The following is a 19,775-nucleotide window of genomic DNA, read 5'->3' as shown; positions in this document are numbered from 1 at the left end:
ACAAAACCGGATTTACTGCTATTCTGTCACCTAAATATGGAACCCCCAACTCCTCGTGTACAGAGTAGTTCCCAATACCCCTTGGCAACCTCAGTATCTTTTTCAGGACGTTGTTTTCTGCAACCTCTAGGTCTTTTATCCTACGATAGCCCCAGAGTTCACTGCCATAACAGGCAACAGCGACGCTTTTTGCCTGATAAAGTTTGAGCAGTGCGGCCGTAGGGCAGTTGCCAACTTTTCTCCCAAAGCCAAGAATGGCCGAGTTTACCCTTGTTATTTCGCCCTTCTTTTTGGACACTGCGGGGCCCCACGTTAGTTTATGGTCTAAAAGGACCCCGAGGTATGAGAAAGAGTTAGTTGAAGGGATTTTCTCCCCGTTTATGCTAAAAGAGTCAGTTTTCCGAGAGCCCTTTCCTGTTTTCATGACATAGGACTTGGAGTTATTTATACTAAGGCCACGTGACTCCATAAACTTAAAGAAGGAATTTAATAATTTTTGGAGACCGATTGCTGTCCTTGATATAAGAACGGCATCGTCTGCATAGAGTAGCACAGGCACCCCCTTGCGTTCGACAAGGGGGTAATCTGCTTCTATGTTTAAAAGAAATTCCTCCAGTTCGTTTATATACAAGTTGAAGAGAAATGGGGCCAAAATGCAGCCCTGTCGAACTCCCCTGTTTATTCTGAATTCGTCCGTTACTTGAAGGTCTTGAGTGTAACGGACGTTAGCTTTAGTATCCGAGTGCAAGTCGGCTAGGAAGTTGACAAGATTCCTCTCAACTCCCATTCTCAACAGGGTGGCCCATAGTAAACTTCTGTCCACACAATCGAAGGCGGACGACAAGTCCATAAATGCCATGTAGACGGTTCCTTGTCTAGCCAGGGTATATTTGCTTAGAATCAAATATAGGTTCAGACATTGTGTAATGGTCGAATGGCCAGGTCTGAACCCATATTGTATGGGTGACAGAATATTATTTTCTTTAGCCCATGTAGATAACCTATTAAGAATTACCCCCCCTACCACTTTAACTACTGAGTTTATTAAAGATATCGGCCTGTAACATAATGGACTGCTGCGATCGCCCTTTTTAAAAACGGGGACTATGGTCGATAGGCCCCACGTTTTTGGGCACCCCGTGGTCACAGCTGCATTTACTACCGCCGTGAGGACGGGAGCCCAAAAGGGGATACTAGACTTAAACAGGTCTGGTGGTAAACCATCAGGGCCCGGGGCCTTATTGCTGGTTAGACCCTGAATCCCCCTTTCAACCTCATTTACTGTAAAACGCAAGGGAGTTACGGGTGATGCTAAAAAGGCGTTTTCTACCCTACGCTCATTACTCTTAAAAATTGTGCTAAAGTGAGACACCCACTCCCCTTCTAAAATGCTTGTACCTAGAACTGTGTCATTTGGGTTATCAAACAAAGGTTTGTTGATAAGTTGCCAGAACTTGCTGCTGTTCCCCAGCACTGTGGGATCAAGGAGGGATTCTATCATATTAGCCTTAATTTCCTTTTTTCTTACGGCTAATGCTTTCCTGTAAGACACACGAAGACTTTTTATCATGTCAGGGTCTCTAGGTTTAATTTTTAGGGCATTCTTCAAGTCTCTGCTTGCCTTTGAGCAGTTGTGGTCAAACCATTTAACATGTGTACTGCTTTGCCCCTTTGTTGGTGCTGTTAACATGGCGCCAATTTTGGGGACCAGGCCCGCGAACCCCGACAAAATATTCGTGAGGGATGAATCAGAAGATGAGCATGCTAACAGCTCCTCCTCGCATGCACTATTAATTTTAGAATATAAGCTGTCTTGATTTATCATTGTCCATTTGATACGGCGTCTGCCATTTATGCAGCTCAGAGTGCCTCGATCGTTGCGAGATGGTCGTTTGGTGAGTAAAAACCCACCCAAGCTAATAACTAGGGGGTTATGATCACTATATATACTAAGGAGAATGGTAAATTGCAGAACCCATTGTACGAGATCTGCAGATAAAAATATATGATCTATAAAGGATCCCTGACCATGTCCTTTAAAAGTCGGGGTGTCAAAGATTTTAGTATCAGGAACCATGGACATAGCTACTGTTAAGTTATTTTCATTCACTAAGTCGTTTAGGTTCTTACCACCCCTAGTGTGAGAAAAATGAAAGCCTTCAACACTATTGCATCCCAAGGAGCCCATTGGGGTAGATCCTGGATTGCCACATGGGTGAACGTTAAAGTCACCTGCTATCAGCAGGTTCCGGGATGAAGTGTGTGCGTTTTTTCTCAATAATTCTATTAGAGAAATAATGTTACAACCACCATTACTGTTATTAGCATTATAAAAGTTGACCAGGGTCAAAGCATTCTTGCCATTTTTAGGTCTCGCCCTGGAATTCGCATCCGAAGGATGCGTCCAGGGCTGGAGACTTAAAGCTGTCCGATGCCGGGGAATGAGGGACAAAAAACTGTCACGAGCTTTAGCAGGCGGATTTGGCTGCGCGAACGCGCACGTTCCGTCCTGCGCCGTGCACTTCCCTCCCATACTCCCAGCAAGTCAGGCTAACGCGCATGCATGCACACGCATTTACACTTACACGCAGGCACCCAGACAGGCAACCCCCCACAGTCACACACACACACACGCATACACACAGACTCCAAGACACATACACACACGCACGCACGCACGCTCACACACATACACAGCCCGCCGCCGCACGCACGCGCGCGCACACACATGCCCCCCCCCAACAAGGCGAAGCCCCACTCACCGGCTTCCTCGGCTCTCACCGGCAGCAGGACTCTTCCTTCCTTCTTCGGCACCGGGGCGCAGGGTAGGCTCCTGCCTGCTCCGGTGCTCAAAACAATCGCGGCTCTTCCGTGGGAGGCGGGGTAGGCTCCCGCCCTCCTACTTCCTGTTTCCGGTTGTCCCGCCCGGCCTGCCTGACTTCCTGGTCGCAGGCCGGCGGCGGACTGCAGCACGCGCCATGCTTGTTCCAAGGAGAGGCCGGCGGCTTGAGCAGGGGGATGGGCAGTTTGGTGTTTGCGTGGTATAGGAAGGTGAGAGCCCAGCAGGAGGACGACAACTTGGAGTTTGTTCTCATTTCATTATATTTAATTACACCCCACACTCACCACGTACTGGCGCCCCTTGCACTCATATGCTACCTCTACACTCGCACATTAAGCGCGCATAGCCTCCCCCCTCCCAAGTTGAGGACACCCACGCTCACTTTAGTGCCTGGATGTAGGTTTTTCGGCGGGGATACGGAGGGTGGGGGAGGGTTTTCAGTGGGTTTATGTGTTGCAATAGCAGTCTGTTACGGTGTGCCTAACCCCCTGTAATAATGTCACATTATTGAATGTGAGAACATCAGATATCTCATTTACTTGTTCTTGTAAGCAGGAAATTAAACACTGTGCCATCCTGAAATGTAAGTTCCTCGATTGTGAGTATTTGGTGCTTTTTGATGTTTATCACCATGGCAGTGCTTGTTGTATTCACATGCAGCTTGTTACAACTCGCTTGCTGACTGATCTATTCCCTTTGCGAAACGCTGCAGAGAAGGCAATCGGTCTAACTTCCATTTAAGAACCTGGTGGTAAAGGGCGGTCATGTGGGATAGCAGACTAACAGCAGCGAATGGCCTTGTCGATCCTTCTCGATCCCGGGTCTAAGAAATTCACGGAGCACAAGTTCTCGGTCTCGTGAGTGGGTTGATAGACGGATAATGAATGCCATCTGTGTGAGCTGCTACATTCAGGCGGGGTGCGTTAATCCTGTGGGGGGTGCCTGTGTTCGCGCCCCCGCCCCCACACTCCTCTTCTGCCCCCACTCTCCGGGACGCAGCCCCCAGGCCGCCAGACTTGTGTAAAAGCAGAAAGTCTGTCCAAGTCACAAGTGCGTAGCGCACGTGGCAGCCATTTACTGACACTGCCAGCAGGATAGTTCGGTGGGTTCGTGTGCCTGCCGCACAAGGTTTGCCTCGCCAGAGGAAGCTTTCATCCTCCCCAGGTTGATACATTCCGAGCTGCTGTGCCGTGTAATATTAACCCTGCCGTAACCACAGATCATCAGACACAACCCACCCGTGAAATTGCTCAGTGGGTTGAGGCACTGCTGCATGTCTGCAGTAAAAAAAAGTGGTTCCCTTGTTTGGCACCGCGGATAACCGGTAGTAATCTGTATTCATGGTACAGTACGGCATTTGGCATTAATTTAATGCCATGATAAATTGCAACTCTTCATTTCTGAGCTGATTACCACAAGTGTGAATGAGCACTGATTTTAAATGACAGCTGCTGTTGTACTGAGGTTTACATATTTTGTATGTTTATTATTCGTTAAGTTGCAGTCTACACACAACATTGTTATTGCCTCTAGAGATGGTGAGTGTACTGATTTATAGTCTAGCCTGGATCATAAGGGTCAGGTATACAGGATCTAATGTACTCGACCAAAGTGCTTGCCATCCCTGCCCCATGGAAAATAAACCCTTCCACCTGATAAAAACCCAACATGGTTTGTCCCATATACATTATAGCATACAAGGCTCTTTAAAAAAAAAATATATATATATATTATATACACCTTTACAAAAAACAAATACAATATAATGCAGTTTTACCTTTTATGGGTTTTGTTTTCTAGACTGTTGAATTTTTACTGCGCACAAGCTGTGGCAGTCGGGACCTATATGAAATAACTTCTGATGAATGCACACAAATATGTATGAATTCTTAAGTTTTATAAAACGTTATGTTACCACTGTCAGTTCTTTGGTAGAGTCCAGTGCAGTCAGTCAGTGGTATCATTTCAGGATTAGCTTTTTTGCAAGTGTCAGTTTTTCATACACAGTAACTTTCCTCAAAATCGAGGCAGGTGTTACACTTGATTTGTTGTGTGTCGAAAGCCTCAGATACGTATAAATTGACATTCTAGCCAATCACAATGCATTGCCGATGATCCAGTATGCAATAGTGTTTAATATTGCTTTTCATTTACAGATGACTGCATTCAATTCTGGAGCAGCAAGTACATTTCCTGATTTTCCTCTATTGTTTATTTCAGCATTCATTTGCACCCCACCCACTCCCCCCGTTACTTTCAGACTTTTCTTTCTTAAACACTGCAGGTCCTGTCTGGCTTCTCCTTCCTGTTCGTGCTACTGAAGTTCAGATGCAGGATTGGAAGTTTTCTTTGCGTATTTGCATAAATGTGTTTTAAATTGGCTGCTGACTCCTGAAAACATGTGGAACTTCAAATGCCCGTGGGTCTTTTGTCTTTGTGTTACAGCTTACTGGTGGGCGTTTCAGTTGGCTCAGGATTTCAGCCTGATCCAGTGAGTGAAATCTGTAATTGTGGGCATGTGAACTTCTGAGGCCAAAATCAGTTGGTTACATGCTAACATGCAATCCACACCATGCACAGTTACCCCAATACGCGCACACACACAAGCACAAACCCACACGTTCATGCAGTTACATTCATTACTGTTACATATATGACCGCACAAGCACTCACGCACATATGAGCTAATTCAGACATGTACAGATATAAAAAAAATAAAGCAAAGACAGACAGATACAAGTGAGTGCAGAGTGACAGTGAGTGCAGAGTGACAGTGAGTGCAGAGTGACAGTGAGTGCAGAGTGACAGTGAGTGCAGAGTGACAGTGAGTGCAGAGTGACAGTGAGTGCAGAGTGCGTGCAGAAACAGTGAGTGCAGAGTGCGTGCAGAGTAACAGTGAGTGCAGAGTGACAGAGAGTGCAGAGTGACAGTGAGTGCAGGGTGAGTGCAGAGTGCAGAGTGAGTGCAGAGTGACAGTGAGTGCAGTGACAGTGAGTGCAGAGTGACAGTGAGTGCAGAGTGACAGTGAGTGCAGAGTGACAGTGAGTGCAGAGTGACAGTGAGTGCAGTGACAGTGAGTGCAGAGTGACAGTGAGTGCAGAGTGCGTGCGGAGTGACAGTGAGTGCAGAGTGACAGTGAGTGCAGAGTGACAGTGAGTGCAGAGTGACAGTGAGTGCAGAGTGCGTGCGGAGTGACAGTGAGTGCAGAGTGACAGTGAGTGCAGAGTGACAGTGAGTGCAGAGTGACAGTGAGTGCAAAGTGACAGTAAGTGCAGAGTGCGTGCAGAGTGACAGTGAGTGCAGAGTGACAGTGAGTGCAGAGTGACAGTGAGTGCAGAGTGACTGCAGAGTGACAGTGAGTGCAGAGTGACAGTGAGTGCAGAGTGACAGTGAGTACAGTCACTCAGCACCACCACATTATCACTCAGAACCACCACAGCATCACTCAGAACCACCACAGCACCACTCAGCACCACCACAGCATCACTCAGCATCACTCAGCACCACCACAGCACCACCACAGCACCACCACAGCACCACCATAGCACCACTCAGCACCACCACAGCATCACTCAGCATCACCACAGCCCCATTCAGCACCACCACAGCATCACTCAGCACCACCACAGCACAAATATGTTCTCTCAATGTTTCAAGCTTTATTACAAATGTCACAAAAAGATGTTAATATTTCACTTCTGTTCTTGGATTTCGTTACAATAAAATACACTGAACATAATCTTCACAAAAGTTATCTACAAAAGTTTAAGCTATTGCCATTCTAAATTACAATCACTTTTATTAAGTATTAAAAAAAATTAAAAGCCATTGTTATTTGTAATATCAATACATCTAAGTCACGTAAATACAAATGTTGCATTACAAATGCTATAGGTGTCACATTTGCGAAAGTTATAACTATTGGCATTGTAATTGACAAAGCTATTAATTTAGCTATTTTCAAAACCAACACATAAATGAACATTTGGTGAATTACCATTAAAATATTTGACTTTTTTACTAAGATATTATTGTACTCTTTTATGCAAACAAAATTTAGATACTGCATAAATAACTTTAATAAAACATATTTTATATGTAGCTTTTTATGTAAAAAAAACTATAGCACAAAGCAAAAAACAATTGCCATTTACAATGCTAATAGCTCAAACTTAAATAATGCGAGACCTATTGCATTGCAAATGCTTGTTTAAGTCAAGCATCTGAATGTTCAAGTTATCATTATAACATAAGTTGGTGTTACAGAGCAACCCCATGTTTATAAAGGTGGCCAGGCCCCCCTTTGCTCTGCCCCTGCTCGAGGCAGCCGCTGGAATGATAAAGCTTAAAAACCCTTCTATATGAACGTTTTTGTCCTCCAACCACGTCTCTTGAAGGCACACAATGGAAAAAATTTTAATAAATGATAACCAGACTGGGTCACATAACTTATCGGCCAATCCAGCTATGTTCCACGAGATTAAATTCACACATTCGGCTAATGCTGGGCATATAGGGCTGTCACTAATAGTTGGTGCGGGTGTTGGGGCTAATATCTCAATATGTGAGATCCCCGTGTCCACAATACTTGCTACAGCCAGATCTGATTGCTCCCGGATAGGAACATGAACCCCATACGAGACAGAAGAGTTGGTGAGTGTGGGTGGAAGATCCAAAGATACAAATGACAAGCTAGAAGGATCTTCCTGACAACCCATCGTACATACACCCTTATCAACATCGCTTACAGAAACACTATTGTTGGACATTATAGCAGATAAAGATGGTAAAGACACCTCGTTAATCCTAGAAGGCACTGTGGGTAAAACAACGGGTGAACTACTATTCATATCAGCATTTGTTACAGCGCTATGTGTTTCTATTTCATAGCAGCAAATACCCCTCTCTTCCTGTAACCTTGTATTGCTGGGAACATTTACACCCTCCCCAACACCCTCTGCACACCTTAAACATCAGTCGCATTCCTCCAGGCCACTAAAGGCCTCAAACCTATTATGAAGCTCTAGGGGAGTAAATGGCATCAGATGTGACATACTACCCTTTACTTCTGTTTTGTTAATTAAAGGTATAGTATTCCACCCCTGTATTGCAGGTGTCGGAGCTAAATAAGGCATATAAGCAGGATTCAGTGCAGACTCCATGATTAGGGACTGGGGGGTAAAGTAGGTGCTGTTAGTTGGATATTGTGGTGGAAATACAGCAGATCTGGGGTAAAAGTACGTCAAAGGGCGTGGTACATTACAACTATTTTCATTGGCAAAAGGCCAATTCAATATGTGTTGTACTGCTTTTCTATCCCTAAAGTTTATGACCACAACGTCTCCCCCTATATCCTTCGCTCGGCCCCCCAACCAGGACAGGCGCCGAACATGGACTATTTCGCCGTTTACCAGGTTGGGTTTAGGTCTGTACAAAGAGAGCCAATGCGTTATTTTATTTTTTAATTGGAAGTATCCCTCCCTTTTACCATTAGTCAATTCTGGAACCCCAGTGAGTACAACCACGTACGGCAATGCTTCTGGTGGAAGTTCCGCAGGCGGTATCCTAGTCTGATCCCCTCTCCCCCGGGTGTTCACATTCCCATTGGGTCTAAGGTGTCTGTCCGGGTGGGTACTAGGTTCCCTATTCAGGGTATTGACTATGGTGGCAGCATTACTGTCTGAGGTGGCAACAGTTGATTTTCCCTGAGCTATTGTTAAATCTGTTGGCAAAGGTTTGTTTGAGCTGTTGCCGTCAGATATTATCACGGCCGCGTGTGGTCGGTTAAGGGTAACTGGAATTGCTACTGCTGCCTGACCATTTCCAATAGAACATACAGGGGGTGTAGGGGTGGAAACTTTTTTTGAGGGAGGGTACATTTTGGTTATGACTTTTTGTTGTTGCACTTTTGGAGGCCCTTCTGTCCGAACAAGATCCCCTAACTTAGTCAGGTCCCCCTCTATTTTGCCCAACCTTGTCTCCAACCCTTTAAATCTCTCTACCATTGCGAGCGTATAAGTACGTACGATCAACTCAATATTGTCCAAAAGTGGTTTAAGGCAAGCCGGTTGTAGGTCTTTTTCCAATTGAGTATAGGCAATATCTGGCTCTGTAGTTTCTTGTGTTAAAGTTTTTGGGATAGGAGAAACGGCCACCAATACTTGTTTAATGACGGGGCCACCCATTGACGTTGTAGCGTCTGTATTCGCCTTTTTGCCAAACTCTGAATGGCTTAATTTGGACTTATTTGCAGTTGTTATTTTCCGTCTCCTTTTGGGTGGTGGGGGCCCAATCATTTTAGATGGCGGTGGCCTCAAACTTTTTCCTCTAACAACTTTGCCAGGTCTAATTGTAGGTGAAATCAAAATCTTGGAAGTATTATTGGGGGCATTCAACACAGTTAATAAATCTTGTTGAGTTTGGATAGGTGATATTGCTGGGGCTAAACATTCTTGAAGGAGCGAGGGCACGCTGGCTGTTGGTGATAAATTGTCAGCTGAAGTAATAATCAAGTCATCAACCAGCGAGACAGACATAATGGGTTCAGAGAGAGTTCTGTTTTTCATACGTTCTATTGAGCGGCGGCGGTCCGCCCTCCTCTCTGCTAGCAGCAGCTCCTTTTTACCCTCAGGGGCTGGTTTCAAAAAGTAATCGTCCAGTGTTCGGTTTAACTGGCCCACATTTTTGTCAACTCCCGCGGTGGCAGGGCTAGTAACGGCTGTTGCCATCGTACGTGAATAAGTGATAGCAAGGTTGAAAAAGTAATTAAACACAACTTACGGGATGCAGGGACCAGGACCTCCGGCCCAGCCTCTTCTGGCCGATGAGGGCCGTAGAGGGCCCGCCCTTTGCCCGGGCTTCGCCCCGGGCGTCCCGCGTAGCGGGGATCAGCCGTTCTGAATATGGAGGTGAGGTGGTTGGGGGCGGGGCAAGCAGGGAGAGCGTCCAGGTGCAGGTGATGGCAACACAGGGACTCCTGGGAGATGGAGTCCCTGTCCCTCACCTGGCGCTCGCAGCCCTGTAGAAGTGTTCCTCTCCCGCCCTCAGGAACGGCAAAAGTCTCCGGCGGCTATCCTCTGCCTTTGTTGGACACCCGGCAGGACAAACGATGCGGGACCCGCGCAGCGGGTACCGCGAGGTACAGCGTTCACGGAGCTGGACTCTGCAGCAAGCAAACACGTTGCAGGGATTACTCGATGGCCTCCCTGATCAGCAGTTGAAAGATTAAACGTCTCCCAATTTTTCCTGGCAGCCAACGCCTTTAGCTCGGCGGTCGGGGGCGGGGCAAGCAGGGAGAGCGTCCAGGTGCAGGTGATGGCAACACAGGGACTCCTGGGAGATGGAGTCCCTGTCCCTCACCTGGCGCTCGCAGCCCTGTAGAAGTGTTCCTCTCCCGCCCTCAGGAACGGCAAAAGTCTCCGGCGGCTATCCTCTGCCTTTGTTGGACACCCGGCAGGACAAACGATGCGGGACCCGCGCAGCGGGTACCGCGAGGTACAGCGTTCACGGAGCTGGACTCTGCAGCAAGCAAACACGTTGCAGGGATTACTCGATGGCCTCCCTGATCAGCAGTTGAAAGATTAAACGTTTCAGTAATTCCATCCTTCATGTTCCTACAAGTGTTTCTTTGTATATATGAATGTGTGTTCCTCTGTTAGACTTTCACTTCCCTTATTTTTAACTGTATGTAACCATTGATCCAATGATTATTGTCCTGCTCTTGATTCTGTAAAGCGCTCTGATACCCCTGGGTCTAGATTGCGCTATATAAAATCTTTAAAATAAATAAATTAAAATAAAATAAAATAAAAGCAGACAACAGACTCAAAAGGAAGAGTCTAAGAGAAATAGGGAACTGGTGAGTGTGTAACGTATTGCGGATACAGAAAAATCACTGTTCCATTTAGAGAGGGCCAGATTTCTGATTCTAAAGTCTAGACCCAAGACAGGAGCAGAACTGGCCTCTTGCTCTGGATTTGTACATTTTGGGAACTTTAATAAAAATGGACGCCGAATGCAAATGGCGGGGTAGTTCATACATTTTCAATTTACTTATACTAGGGAAGGACCAAACCCATAGGTGGCTCTTTGTCACAAATAAACAGATTTAAGCACGATTTACTTCCCTACAGGAAGTCCGTAAAGTTTAGGCAAAAATGTAGTAAAACGACCATGTTGGGGACCCTCATAAGAAGACAGGTAGCTGAGCTTTGAAACATGTGGAACCGTTTACTCAAGAACTGAGGTAAGAAACAATATGTGGATTCCCTGTAGCACTGCTGGGATATATTCTCATTGCAGTTGTTATTTGTGAAGCACGCAAACACAAGCTTTTGGCAGCATGTTCCAGAGTTTGGTTGCTGTGTTGTTGAACAATCTCCCCCCAGTAGTACTTGGTGTGTAACATTAACATGGAGAAGGAATGGCCTCCTGGTCTTGAAGAATGAGGAGGGTGAAACCAGCTGAATTTGGAAGCTAGGTAAAATGGAGAAGAAGAATATAGAGCTTTATATATGATGGGTACATATTTAAAATATATATGTTTCCTGATGGGGAGCCAGTGAAGCTGACTTAAGATAAAGGAGTTATGTTTCCACTTCTTGCAGTCATGATAAGTCTGGCAGCCGCATTTTGAATGAGGTTAAGATGTTTTGAGGATTTCTTTGGCAAGTAGATACTAGTGCCATGGATTGCAGAAGAGCATGGATGATTATGATATGGTAGTTGGAATCGACAGCAGAGATCTAGGGTTCTAAGGTTCACTTCTCATCCAAGATTATAGACAGGTTGAACGGTACAAGGGTGGAGGTCCAGCGAAGCTGGCAATTTTAAGTTCACCTAGAGAGGATAGGCGAAGCTGGTTAAAAACACCTCAGTTATACATGGATCAGTATTAAAAAAATTGTGGACATTCACCAGTGAACTGCGTTGAGACAGATGAGAACATTAAAAAAGAGGAGGTATTTCTAAAAAGGTTGAAAAAGAGCTGAGTAACATCAGCTTAAATGTCGATCTCAACGCCTAAGTAGTGCAGGAGACGAGCAAGGGCTGCAAGTATATGTTGAAAAGCAAATGGGAGAGAGTAGCTCCTTGTGGAATGCTCCTCTCAACATTTTGATCAGGATAAGAGATTTTAGATAGTACAACACTCAGTGAATGACCCTGCAGAAAGGAGGCTGACAAATCCAGAAATGTGCCATGGCAGCCACTGTTGCGGAGTCTCTGCAAAAAAAGAGCTGATTGTCGATGGTATCATAGGCAGCGGACAGATCAAGGAGCATCAGTACTTTTACATCCTTATCATCTGCTCCTCTGCAGAGATCGTCCAAGGTGGAGAGAACTGTGAGGTCCATGCTTCGGCCGTGTCTGAATTCACTTTTGGCAGAGACAAGGATGTTATTGCTTTTCACAAAGTTTTGAAGCTGAAGAGAATGAAGGCTTGAACTGTTTTCCTTCAACAGCCATGAGAGAGGAGGCATAAAATTTCACAAAGCACTGATTGTAGAAGAAGCAGTTGGCAGCAACTTTATTGTGGGCTTCCACGTCAAACCAGAACGCAACCTGGCCTAGGTCCAAAAGGAAGTAACACTGCATATGATCAGTGCCTCTGTTTTATCTGAGTTGTTGTAACCATTTTTTCGTCACAATTCTACTTTTGGTAGGCAATTGTGAAATGTGGCTTGAGAAGAAATTACGATACCATCAAGTCTAAAGACGAGTTGGGTGTCATCCGCCAATGACATCAGCGTGAGGCATGGGAACTAAACACTTTGAGTAAGAACAGTTACATACATTTGGAAGAGGTTGGGGCTAAGAGAAGAGCACTGAGGAACCCCACAAGATAGAGAGCAAGAATCTGAACACAAAGGGGGAATACAGAGGCCTGGGTATCACAAGTGAAAAGAGATGAGATCTAGGCATTTGGCTGGATGCCACAGGCAGCAATTTGGTCAGCAAAATAGGATGAGATACTGTAATGAATGCTGTGGGCAGGTTGAGGAGGATCAGGATGGTACTTCTACCCTGATCCACCACATCCCTAGGTTATCCGGAAGCAGAGATCTTCCTGTACTATGCAGAGGCCAGGCGCCAGATCTGGAAGGGTCAAGCAGTTGTTGACAGATCTGATCAGCAAACTGTTTGTTAATATACTTCTCCTGTAATTTGGAGGTAAGAGGAACACGAACTATAGGATGAAAATTGCTGAGAACAAATGGATCAGCAACTGGTTTTTTTTTAAGAAAGACCTCCTGATCTTTTTCATCTTGGAGGGGATAGTAGCCTCTCTGATGGAAGAACTGAATAGGTTGTCTAGAACAGGACATACAACCAAAGAAGCCCAGATAAATATATTGCAGGAACAAGGGTTGAGTGAAGTCGCTAGTTTCATAGTATACAGAGAAAGCTCAACTTAAGGAGGGGCAATGGGATAAAACTCCATAAAGGTTAGTGAGGGAGGGCTCCAGACTGGTCACAGAGTGTTGGAAAGAACACAGGCTGCTCAAAGAAGCAATCAATCTCAACCTACAAGCATTGGGATAAACAATGTCATATGTCAGCTGAAGGCTGAAACAAGGTACACAAGGGTGACGTAAGCTTTTTACTGTGATAAATACTTCACAGGAAGAATTAGCACTTCGGTAATGTTGGCATGGTACACTCTGCAGGCTTTCTGAAGCATTTACTTATAGTCCTTGAGGACTTTAATACAAAACAGTTTACCCTACAGGAGTACAAGATACTCCTGGCACGTCTGAGGGATTTGCCGCTGCATTTGACTGCATTGAGGTCTCAAATGCACCAGGGATGAGAAGGTCTAGACCTGGAAATTTATTTAGTTTTAATGAGGATTAACACCTCAACACCAGTATTCATCCCTCAGTTGTAATGTTCGTGATACCAACTCACCAAGCTGCCTAAGCCGCAGGAAGAGGTGATTAGGCATTCCGATGAAGCGAGGTGAATGTAGAGCAGCCCAAGGGTGGATGTCTTCTAATGAAGAGGACATTAGAGGCTCACAGGGAGACTTCAACGTTGAAAGAAAAGGGACAGCCAAAATGTCTCTAAAAGACAGAGTAAACTGTAGGCCTTAACTATATTTCCAAAGGATGAAAAAAAGTGAATCAACTAGGTGTCATAACGTAGGGAGGGTAACACGTTGTGTCAAATGAAGGCCTTATGAGGGGAAAAAGAGTGCAACAATTCAGCCATATGAGGAAGAGATGGGTTGTCTACCATAAATTGAAATCCCATAATATCAACAAATTGAAAGCTAGCAAGGTAACCGGCAATAGAAAGTTGCCAAAAATTGACTCAAAATTGGAGGTGAGTCCCAGTGTTCGATAGCTGGGACACATACTCAGTGTTAAGGATGGAGAGAGAATAATATGACAATTAATGTATTCTGGAGGAAGACTGTTGTCAATTATTGATCACCTTGAAAAAGAATGAAGTAAAATACGAGTGCCCAAGCTCTGCGACTGACCTACATGGAAGATTTTATAATCCCTGGAAAGGGGCATTCTCAAATTAGGACTGGAGGTGTTGTGCAACCATGTCCATGTGAGAAAAAGTAGATCCAGTTTAGGGTCATGTAACAGTCGTGCATTTCAATTTTGTGATGTGATAATGGACCTGCAAAAGGCGACAGCAGAGCTCAGAAGATAGGAAGTTAGATGTAGGGGCCTTTAGGAAGAAACATAAAGTGCAACTGTTGCCTACTGGCTCTTGAGAGGTCTCACAAGGGGAAGACAGAGCATGGAGGTATACAGCCACATGCATCATTGTAGGAATTTGCGATTCCTAAATTGGGAAAATTAAGGAATCGCAATTTAGGAATCGCAAATTCCTATGCATTAAGAATTCGCAAAAGTTTTTGCGATTTCTTAATTTTCCTTATTTGCGATTCCTTAATTGCGAATCGCAAATAAGGAATCGCTTTACATTGATTCCTATGGGCCTAGAGGCCCATAGGCCCATAGGAATCAATGGGAAGGCATTCTCATTTTGCGAATTCGCAATTAAGGAATCGCAAAATGAGAATGCAATTTCAAGGGTGCAGGGGGGTCCAAAGGACCCCCCCCTGCACCCCTGAAATGTCACGTAAGTACATTATACTCACGCACATGTCCCAAGGGCATGTGTGTGTGTAAAATATAAGTTTCAAAAATGCATTTTTTTGCATTTTTGAAACTTTTCGCAAATTACCATGAAGGTTTACTTCATGGTAATTTTTCCCTTCCAAATTGCAAATTCGCAAATTAAAAAAAATCATGCATAGCATTTAAGAAATCGCAAAATTTGCGATTTATTAAATGCTATCGCAATTTCAGAAATCACAAAAAATTGCGATTTCTTAAATTGGGAAAAATGGGGGGAAAAAATGATGCATCCCAAAAAAGGTTTTTGCATTCGCAAACGGCCGAATTTTGCGATTCACACCGTTTGCGAATGCAAAACAGCTTGATGCATGTGGCCCATAGACCCTACCTTGGAATTGAGGTCGAACAGTGTTTGCTTAATGTAAGAGAAAATTGGAGATTTTGGGGCAGTATTTCGGACCCAGTGCTCAGACTGTGTATGAAAGGACGTAGACAAGCTTGCTTTGTGTCTACAGTGGCATCAGGAACAAATACACCAATTGACCCATAGATGGAGGATGGAGGCAGAATAGTCACTTAGACCATAGGATGTTCCAGCAACACCAGGTACATAAGGAAAGGAAGATAGGGCAACCAGAGAAAGGCAGAGCCCAGGGTCCTCCATGCTGCTAAGGACGACAACTGAGAACTATTTGGAAAAGAATCAAAAGTCAAAACAAAGATGAAAATCAAAAAAATGGAAAATAAATAACAAGTGTGATCGGCACCAAACAGCATAACAAAGGCAAAGGCAGGTGGAAGAGGCCAGGCTTCTAAAACTATAACGGAATAAATAAAATGGTCAAAGAAAGATAACAACAATATTAAAAGTGAAGCGTCTGTCAATCGCAGTCACTGCACAGTGTCTAATAGCTAGTAAGAAAATAGCTTACATATATTGAAGGAAGGTGAAGCTAAGTTTCCATGTACCTATAGGGGCAGTATGTATGCAGTCTTGTGTCTAGAAAATACAACATGTTTAGTTCTAGGGTTGTAGAGTAGTGGTTCGGGTGAAATGAGATGGGGTGCTCTGAATCACCACTTTGTTTTCTGTCCCAGGGGTTCTAAACTTAGGTCCTCTTATTCAATAATCAAAGATGTTGGAAATTATTAACCTATTACATCAAGCCACTAATAACGAGTGCATAAGTGACATGCTGGAGAGGATTCTTAGATTGATGTGGATGGTGTAAAGTCCTGTTTAAAAACTGATAAGCATCTGCTGGCTTGTTGTTCATGTCTCTTACAATTTTCTGTTCACAAATACAGAGCAGTGCATCTGAAAAAGGGAATGAGTGTAATGATTCAGGCTAATTTGATGGAAGGATGAAAACTGTTGACAAGACTAGCAAATTCCCCCCTTTTTTGTCCTGCATGTATTCCATCTTACAAATCTATCTTCTTGTGTCTAATCCATCCAGTTGAATAGTGAAAGCAGCAAGCATGAGATCCTCCGGTAAATTGTTTAGTTGTTAACAGTCCCTCAATTTACTTGTCTCTCTCTTTTCTCTCTGTCTTCTCACAGGAGCCTACCAGCTTCGTATCGATGCCGCAGACTTTGAGGGTCAGTCTTGGTTCGCAATGTACAGCACCTTCAAAATCCTTGGTGCTTCAGAACTGTATACATTGATTTTGGGGGCCTACTCTACTGGGACCATGGGTAAGCTTGTGCGATTTGGGGAGGGCAAATGCAATGGGAGTGGATTATTGTCTGTATTTGGCCACATAGCGACACATGCCATTTATGACACCTTCAGTCCATTCTGGCGTCTTCACACAGTTTTGTATCTCTGATAATCCTGAAGTTCACAGTTTTAACACTCTATGAACACTTACAGTCATCTCTTAGATTACAAAACTAATATGCAGTCGCAGTGCAACCTCAAGTAAAGTTCTTTTGGTCGCGGCTGCACTACTTTACCCCTCATGGGTGCTTTCCACGATCCCTGAAATCCAGTTGACCATGCTCCATAGTTGGCTTTTGAAAGAGCATGCATCATTGCTCACCACAAGCTTGTGCTATTGAAGGGCAAAAAACAATAACAACAAAAAATCCTGAAAATAAAGTAGTAATGCTGACAATACATCTTGAAAGTAATAACTGAGTTTTCCCTTTACATTTGGCCTATAGGCCTAGCACTTGACAATACCTTAGAATTTGTAGACAAGAGCTTAGGCTGCCGTCTGGTCATGCATGTTGTCTTCACAGCTGTATTGCCTCAGTATTCCAAAGCAACCCCTCTAAAAATAAACTCCCTCAATTAATAGTTCTACATATAAAATTTGAAAAAAGAGCACTTCCCAAATTGTTTCTTCCCAAAATATATTGAAGTAAGCAGTGGGAAAAAGGGGTTAAGGTGTTAAGGGTTTGAGTAAGGGTATTGGGTTTAAGAATGTGCAGCTAATTATGGGGCTAGGGATGAAGGGTATACGGTTTGGGTATTGAGTTAAGACTTGGATTTATAGGGACTAGACATCAAGGGGTCAGGGCTAAGAAGTCAAGGGTTAGAAGTAGATCGTTAAGGTTACAGGGTTAAGTGGCAAAGGATTAAAAGTGTAGTTTTATAGGTATTGGTTTATGAGTCTATGGTATCGGGTTAACAGTACAGAATTTTAAAGTATGTTATTTTGGGTTAAGGGTGTAAGATTATAGGTGTACGTTTAAGAGTTTGGTGTACTACAGGGTAAGGGCTTAGGGTTATGGGTACAGTGAATATAAGTTAAGGCTATTGGTTTAAGGGTTAAGGGTGTTGGGCTGGGGGTTTGGGTGGTAGGAATTAGTGTTGGGGACAGAGTTAAGGGCTATAGGTTTGGGAAAATCATTAAGGTGCGCTTTTAAGGTTTAAGGTTAAGGAGTTACGGGTGTAGGGTTACTGCCTGGGGAATAGGGCTTGAAGGTATGGGGCAAGATGGAGGGGTTTGGTTTTGGGGTTAAGGGTTTGGCGGAGAGGGTTAAAGTCACAGGTTTAGGATTCATGGGTTAGGTGTTATCTGTATAGGAATTAAGGTTTATCATTTAAGGCCACAGGGTTAAAGATGTAGGGGTTAAGGCCGTGGCTACTTATTAGAGGATGGGTATAGTGTACAGGCCTTGCAGGTATGAGGATAAGGGTCAGGGGTACAGTGTTAACGATTTAGTGAGGATTAATATTATGCATATAGGACTAACCTATGATTGTATTTGTTTAGTTTTCACTTTCAGAAATGCGTGTTTTTAAAGGGTTGTTGACAAATATTACAGCAACAATTCATGTAATTAATATAAATCAAATAAATACATTTCACGTCCGCAAGGTTGTGAACTTTCCTACCCTTTTAAATAGGTGAGCCGTGCTAAGGAGCTCCCCTCTTAACTGGTTCCACTAATCTCTGGACCACCAATTCTAGAGAATGCCATTGGGCCCCATCCTCTGCCTGGAAGGATTCCCTTCGTGTCCGAACCACAGCCTCCTCTTTTTTATCATTTATCTCACAAAATCATTACAGATTCTCAAGTCTCGTGTAACCATATGCTGATGATACCAGCTGATGGTTTCCAGCTATTTGTTTCAAATTGTCTCTGGAAGCCTCATCAGAGACTGAGTTGTTGAAAGTTCTTGATAGGGTGAGTCCTGAAGGCGAGATAATTATTTCCAATTAAACAGTGCTTAATTTTTAGAAAAATAAGCACCAGGGCTCTCGCCAGGAGGCTGCGGCAACTTGCACCACACATTACCCCTGCCATGCTGCCAGTGATAGTAACAACACAACTTCTAATCATAACACTCCTACAAGTGTGACAATTCAGACTATTTCAGGCCTCCGAAGCTATAAGGATGGCTTGGTTGGCAGGTGATAGTCATTTTAAAGCATAATGAATAAATAATTAACTGTTATGGTTATCTCTAAATTAGCCACACAGCGCCACCTTGTGGCAGAATGTCACAAGCACCGGCGTTGGCAAATAAGTGCCGGTGCCAAGCACCAGAAAACATTGGCTCAAATTAAGCACTGCAATTAACCAGCCTCAAGGCTGAGCTCATTATTTCCAATACCAAAGCTCATCCCAATTTGTCATACTTGCCTCCTGCAGAAATCTTTAAACAGCAATTTGTTCTGCATAAGGAAAAAACATGAACGCGTCTACATTGAGTTCAATGTTTCTCTGAACATCCAAATTGGGTCTTGAACAATTTCTAACCTCCCCCACGAACAAGGCTACTGACATTTTTTCATAACCATCATTAATACAGACTAAAATGATAGCATCTGTACTGGTCATGTGAGCTTCTCGCAAGCACTCAAAAAACCCAGTCTAAATTCTCAATCAGTGCCCAAACTAACAATCCACTGCCATCACCACTATCAGAATGAGCACATTAATCCTACCCAACTATATTTTCCCTGATGTTCCACATAGTCTTCATAATCACCCCCAATGCAAATACTACAACAGACTTGGCACAGTAGCCCCACTCAACAAAAGAAGCAAAACCAAAGCACTCAACACATGATTTTACCATGACCAGTCGACACTAATGATAAGGTGTCCAACGTTGTACCTATCTGGTGTGCATTCAAAAATGTACTTCCCTTAAGGAAAACAGAAAAAAAACGATCACAAACATGTTAGTCTGCTGACCCCAGCATGCCTCCATCCCACTGATGACCACCAATTGGGGTGGGTGGCCATTTGCAACCTACCTCATGAATAGTAATTAGATAGGTCAGATTGCAACTCACTTGGAATGGTGATTTTACGAACAGCCCTTCCAGTACATAGGTCCACAATTTAGGACCACTTTTGGCAAATG

The 19,775-nt window shown here is 44.0% G+C and overlaps 1 protein-coding gene and 1 long non-coding RNA gene across 3 annotated transcripts in view; one reads left to right on the top strand and one right to left on the bottom strand.

Moving 5' to 3' along the window:
* LOC144823421 (uncharacterized) overlaps positions 1-19,775 on the bottom strand; it is a 454,764-nt gene that overhangs the window by 67,882 nt on the left and 367,107 nt on the right. The window lies entirely within an intron of this gene.
* Positions 1-19,775, top strand: part of FCN3 (ficolin 3) — a 143,894-nt gene that overhangs the window by 105,576 nt on the left and 18,543 nt on the right. For both annotated transcript variants that reach the window (XM_078681913.1, XM_078681914.1), the window contains one exon: positions 16,508-16,642. In XM_078681913.1, coding sequence (XP_078538039.1) covers positions 16,508-16,642 — 135 coding nt within the window. The remainder of the gene's footprint in view (positions 1-16,507; positions 16,643-19,775) is intronic.

Source organism: Lissotriton helveticus, chromosome 3_1 (assembly GCF_964261635.1).
Source record: "Lissotriton helveticus chromosome 3_1, aLisHel1.1, whole genome shotgun sequence".
Taxonomy (NCBI): domain Eukaryota; kingdom Metazoa; phylum Chordata; class Amphibia; order Caudata; family Salamandridae; genus Lissotriton; species Lissotriton helveticus.
The sequence above is the reverse complement of the archived record's forward strand: the minus strand, read 5'-3'. Positions and strand labels throughout refer to the sequence as shown.